The sequence below is a fragment of the Lasioglossum baleicum genome, chromosome 18 (assembly GCF_051020765.1).
Source record: "Lasioglossum baleicum chromosome 18, iyLasBale1, whole genome shotgun sequence".
Classification (NCBI taxonomy): Eukaryota; Metazoa; Arthropoda; class Insecta; order Hymenoptera; family Halictidae; genus Lasioglossum; species Lasioglossum baleicum.
Window position 1 is genome coordinate 5,932,255 of NC_134946.1, and position 6,050 is coordinate 5,938,304.

Sequence of the window (6,050 nt, forward strand, 5' to 3'; positions counted from 1 at the left end):
TTATTTTAGCTTCGTAGCCCAGAAATGGACTTGGTTTTATACAATCTACTATCACACTCACTCATTTCCATACCAACTCATACACATATGCTTGACTATACTTTAATTATTGCCCACATACTCCAAAATATTTCTGCTGTAATATAGACATTAAATTGAATAATGTTTGCAACGATTAACGTTTATGACACTTTCAACGAAAATTGTTAATTGCATTAATTATAATATATGAAATAAATAAATGTGAAATATTTAAAACTTCTCTCACACACAAAATTAGTAATGAACTAAATTAAAAATTCTCAATTGATTTAATTGATTAATGAAATTGATAGTCAATTACTGCTTATAGGTAATATTAATAACTATTCAGTGTTAGAAATTAACTCAATTAATTGCAATTAATTACAAAAATAGAAACATGAACTTATGAATAGAATGTATCTTAATTCAAATGACCAATACAATTTTGCAATTATTATTAAATAGTGTTTTTAATTAATATATTTAAATTCAATAAATTAACGTATATCCAATTCGATTAATATAATATTCTATTCAATTGAAACACCTACTCTACTATGTAATCTTATGTAATGACGAATAAGTACACATCCAAATTTTAAAATTTATTTCAAGAACCCGAGCAACATAACCTCCTCATTATATATTCAAAAGACCCCAAATTTATAGTCTACATTTTCTCACGAATTTCACAATCTACACCTACGAATTCATTAAATTTTTAATGTAGAATTAACAAACGTTTAATGCATAAATTATTAATAATAGAGAATATTTCAATTGTCGAAATGAATGTGCTGCCCATGATACCGTTTAGTCGAAACGGTGGAGCCAAGAACTTCTGGCTTTCGGAAAAATGGAGGTTGTAGCCCGATCGAGATCGTGAATCCGTGTCGGCCGAGAAGAACTAATTTGTGTGATTTTTCCGTGAAGAAATCGACTTCCAACACGCCCACCTGATTCTTGATTTCTTTTTTTTCTCATATTCACGAAATTTTCCAAGTGAAAATAGTTTTTTACGGAGTAAAATGCAGGAGAGACGGTACATCTCTATTGTATGCTTTTCTCGTTTTAATTCCAAATATGTAACTTTCTCAAAAATTCTCGAGTGTCCACTATACTCGAAAAAATAAATTATCAAAAATAAATTACTTGAAATTAGTCTTTCTATATGTCGAATACAATATTATTAATATATTCTTGAATGTAGCTGCCTTGTTCTATTTTATTACATTATTTGTTATCTTGTATTTTTTATGTGATTTTCGTATTTGATTTAGCATTTTTGGAAAGCTTACATAATTTCGTAACTGCAACTGTTTCTTTCAGTTCTGACAAGATAGTAAATTGGATGCATAATACTTGCAGAAAATGAAATCAATGAAAGCAAAAGCGAAGACCAAAAAGCCAAATGGTAAATTTGGAAAGGTGAAATTTGCTTCGAAAGAGGTAGCACCTGCCAATCCGGATTTGTCACAACTGCATCAGCAAATAGACACAAGCGTGTCGTCTTTATACTGTCTGACAAGAGTTTTGGAAAATGGTAGCGACGAGGTCAAATCAATTCTGGCATACGAATGTGACTTGGTATACGAGTGCCGTATATGCAGAAGTCTCTTTAGGAGCCTTGTCAATCTCATTTCACACAAACGCATATATTGCAAAGAGAAATTTGATGTTACATTTTGTAGAAGATCTTCCGAGAATCATGACAGTGTATGTTCTAATTTTAATTTCATTGGTTGTGTAAGGGTTACAATGAAAATCATCAAGACAAGTTAACTTGTTGTTCTATTGTATTTTTCTATTTTATTTCTAAGTTAAAAATATGTTTCAGGTTCTCACAAGTCAACCAAATATACAAATACCAGAAACTAAGCTTCAGGAAACTTGCGGGAATGATAGGATCCTGAGAAGCCAAGTTTCTAAAGAAGAGCAAAAGAAAGATCTCATCTCCATTGTAAATATGCTGCAAAAAAAGCAGAAAGAAAGTTTACACGACAACATTGAGCATGTGTGTTTGGAAGCTGTGCAATCAAACTCATTGGCAGTTTACCAGACAGTTGAACCAGTGGTTTCAATTCAGAATCATGTAGATCTTATGAAGACACAGGTATAGTGATCAATTACAAATTTTAACTTTCTAATTGAAAAATATCTAAGGAAATCGGTATGCCAAAGGTGTCTTGTTCTCATCAAACTTTGTTTAAACATAAACTTTTAGGAAATTATTTGTTATTGGAAAACAAAAATATTAGAATAGAAATGTTTAGTTTTAGCCTTCCGATAAAAAGGGACTCTGTTTACAATTCCTACTAACTCTCACATCCTTCCGTACATTCTCGTACCCACTCATACACTTTGCTTTGAGCTATCTTTTTCCTATCTTTCTCTCAACACTTTTCTTTCCTTTTTCTCCCTAGCTTCCTCAGCCATTCTACCGCTTCCTCTGACCCCCTCTCACTCAGTATTTCCTCTATGCATATACCATTTTCAAGAGTTCCCTACATTTTCTTATCATATGTCTCCCATCTTTCCCTTTTCTTCTCAGGTATTCTGGTAATTCTAATGTTCTTAAGTACCTACATTTTTGGTTAAATCTTGCACTCAGCATCTTCCTACATTGCACTTGCTGTTACACTTACCTGTCCCACCTTCTCAATTCCACTATTGTATCTTCTCTTCTTTCTCCCCTTTGTTGCACTCCTAGTTGGTTTAGTCTATTCCTCATCAAGTAGTCTTCCTCCCTTTTGCAGTTCTCAATTTCCACCTCATGTTTTCTTTCTCCTTCAGACATTCTTTTACCAATGTTCTCTCACTCCCAAAAAACAAAAATATTATTACATTGTGTTATCAATGTGAAAATGAAGTAGTCATTAAGTTATGCAATAATAATATTTTAATTCAATTCAGGTAACAGAGCTGAGGAACATGATTAACGAGCATACCGCAGTGTTAGGTCCAGATGGACTGGTTTTACAGTCCAAACATGATTCAAGTAATGGTAACAATGAAGAGCCAGCAAGTATTTCCGAAGTTGAGCTCACCTGTTCTATATGTACGCCATTATCATTTCTTTCAGCACACATTTTTGTATTTATTTTGATTAATATTTTTGAATCATCAGGTAATGCAAAATTTTCAACAAAAAAAACATTGGCGGTACACACAAGGACATTACATACATCTCACAGATTATGCTACCCTTGTCCGTACTGTCCTAGTACGTTTGCGAACACATGGAGTGTTTATCGTCACTTGTTCAAGGGTACGTATAATCAAAATATAATTTTACATCAGTTTATTAATATCAATGTAAATTGTAGTTCATAGGAAAACCAACGAACACGTAAGAAAGCTCAGATCCCAGATACAAGAGGCAGCTTTTATTAAGGACACGACTGGTGCAGAAGATTTGCAGAAGGAACAAGCTAGTAAATCATTAACGACTAGTATGTCACGAGTCAATGAAACACAGGTATTTTAATTCTTATATTAATATTTTAGTTTTTATAAAAGTGAATGCATGTAATATTTTATCAATAGGAGTGGATGGATCATTTAGAATCTGACACAGAACTGCAAAGATGTGGAGGTTGTGGGAAACGGTTCGATAGGAAAGCAGCATTATCTGCACACTCACAATATTGCCACAGGCGCGTTGCAGCCTGTGAAAGTACAACGAAAATCAAGAAAACAAACAAAGTGTCACCAGAACGAATTTCCAGTGAGACCGTAGACAGTTCTACTTCTATGGAGATCAACAATACCACTGAGACATCCATACGAGTTGAAGCTGTAGCTACTTTGAGTAAAGCAGACTGGGAGATGTTACAAGATGGGGAATTAATTGCTGAGAATGGGATCCATGAAAATGCAACAGCTCCAGTGAATGGAGTACAGGAAATTGTTGCAAAAGATAATTTGCCTGCTGTGAATACTGTCTCTGAATCTTTAGAAATTGTTTATGCTAATATGAACAAGCATAAAAATAGTGTAGGTAGTAAGAAAAGAAAGAATAAAGACAGTGCGAAGAGAATAAATCCTGACGAAGGTATGAAAGAAATGATAATTAAAATTTTTATACAAAGAAACAGGTAACAGAATAAATTGATTTTTTTTTGTACAGATAATGTTGAGAAAATGGATCATGCATTGATAATGGAAAAGAAAATAGCTGCACTAGTGAGTTTCCAGAAACTGCAATGCCTTCCATGTAAACGAAAGTTCACCTCTGTGACTAATCTAAGAAGACACGCTGCCATACATGTAGGCTGGAACCGTTACCGGTGCAAGATTTGTAACTTCAAGTGTTTCGTTAAATGTGACTGTGTGGCACATTGTAATAAAATGCACAATGCTCAGAATAATCGTGCTGTTATAGAAGATATGATAAGTCAAATCTCAGATGACAATGTTGTGTCTGAACAGGAAATAGTTTTAGAAGGAACAAATTTAGGGGAAGAATCCAATGTCCCGGAGGTGTTGGAGATTAGTGTTCCTGTGAACTGTGTGAAACCAGAAGAAATCCAGTTAGAGGATTCAGATATGGACCAAGCAGAAACAGAAATAGCGAATAAAGAAGCAGAGATAGAAACAAACAAGGATACAGAGATAAGATGCGAAACAAATACAGATATAGAAGACAAAGTGACAACAGAAATGGAAAACAAAGCAGACAAAGAAGTGATAAGTGAAGTGGACCCAAAAATAATGGACATAAATTCAACTGCATTAGAAGAACAAGTTAATGAAGATACTCAAGAGACTATCAGTAATGGTGTTAAAGGACAAAGCACTCTTGAGTTAGATCCTGAGCTTAGGAAAATGGTGATGGAAGTCATATTTGGATCTCCAGAGGTGAATTCTACGAAACAAGTGGAGGACGAAGAAATTGCATTACAAAATAAAGAGAAGGAGAAATCGTCCACAATGTCTGATGCGAAGGATAGTGATATCGTGTGTCTATCAGACTTTCCAAGACCACAACGACCCATCCGTAATAAAATAAAACCACTAAACAAAGACTTTATTTATGATTTGAAGGAAGTAACATTGCGAAAGGACTCTTTAATTGTGAAACCATTTAGTAAGACACTCACGAAAAGAACTCTAAGTCAAGACGAAATTACAGGGAGGAATAATGAGCAACAGTCCAAACGTTTCAAGCGCTTATCAGATAATGATGTGTCAATTGATTGTCAGAGCAATGTTGCGGATGAGTGTAATGTTCAGTTCATTGGGGAGAGATTGAAAGGTGGTCTGTCCTTTCCACAATGTCAGAGCTAGGGATAAGTGTTTCAACCAAATTATATTTGTTCGAATTGAGTTACATTGTGTAATATATGAACACATAAATTGTTCATACTGACTATTGTAAAATAATTGTTAATATTGTCGAATTTAGAATATTTTTAAATATTGCCATTCACCGTATTTTTTTAAAATTACAGAGTTATTTAATTTGTGTTGTACATAAAACAGTACATTTATAAATTTATTGCTCGTGTCTTGTATACAGGGTGTATTGGATATGTAAGTGATCCAATTTACTTGTGGCACCCAGTATTCATCAAAATAATGATATTATATTTGAGCATTAATGAGATTGTTAAAGGATTCAATCCATCCTTATGTTAGTTTAAGATGTTTTGTAAAATTTTGGTACGAAAGTATGTACATGCATGTGGCAAATTTATACATAAAAAAGTTGTTTCAGTGATTTTGTGTTTAATTCGAGATAAATATAATTATTACGAATTACATTAAGTTGTATATCTCCAAGGAATGTAAAATGATTCAAAATAAAATGTCCTACTAAGAATGGTAAAGAAAAAATTTTATTATTCAAATAAAACAGTCTGTACATATTATGTATCTCTATTATCTGTTCACCTAATGTTGTCTTAGACTGTACATTTTGACTAGAAGCGCGAAAGCCTTCAGCTCTACGATTCGTCGGGAATCAAGATGCTAGCTTTTGATTGGTCAGCGGCGGGCCAGTCAGTGCGGAGTTACCGTCATTG

General features: G+C 33.5%; 1 protein-coding gene across 4 annotated transcripts; it reads left to right on the forward strand.

Moving 5' to 3' along the window:
* The first annotated feature begins 845 nt into the window (after positions 1-845).
* Positions 846-5,437, forward strand: LOC143217894 (zinc finger protein 800). Of its 4 annotated transcripts, none has more exons than XM_076442595.1 (8): positions 846-1,079; positions 1,393-1,740; positions 1,862-2,137; positions 2,938-3,082; positions 3,152-3,292; positions 3,351-3,502; positions 3,571-4,078; positions 4,154-5,437. In XM_076442595.1, the coding sequence occupies exons 1-8, from the start codon at positions 1,053-1,055 to the stop codon at positions 5,311-5,313; spliced, it is 2,757 nt and encodes a 918-aa protein (XP_076298710.1). In that variant the 5' UTR covers positions 846-1,052; the 3' UTR covers positions 5,314-5,437. The 4 variants fall into 4 exon arrangements, with proteins under 4 accessions (XP_076298710.1, XP_076298713.1, XP_076298712.1 ...); XM_076442598.1 differs by having other exon boundaries at positions 846-1,066; XM_076442597.1 differs by having other exon boundaries at positions 847-1,079; positions 1,354-1,740.
* The last annotated feature ends 613 nt before the right edge of the window (positions 5,438-6,050 follow it).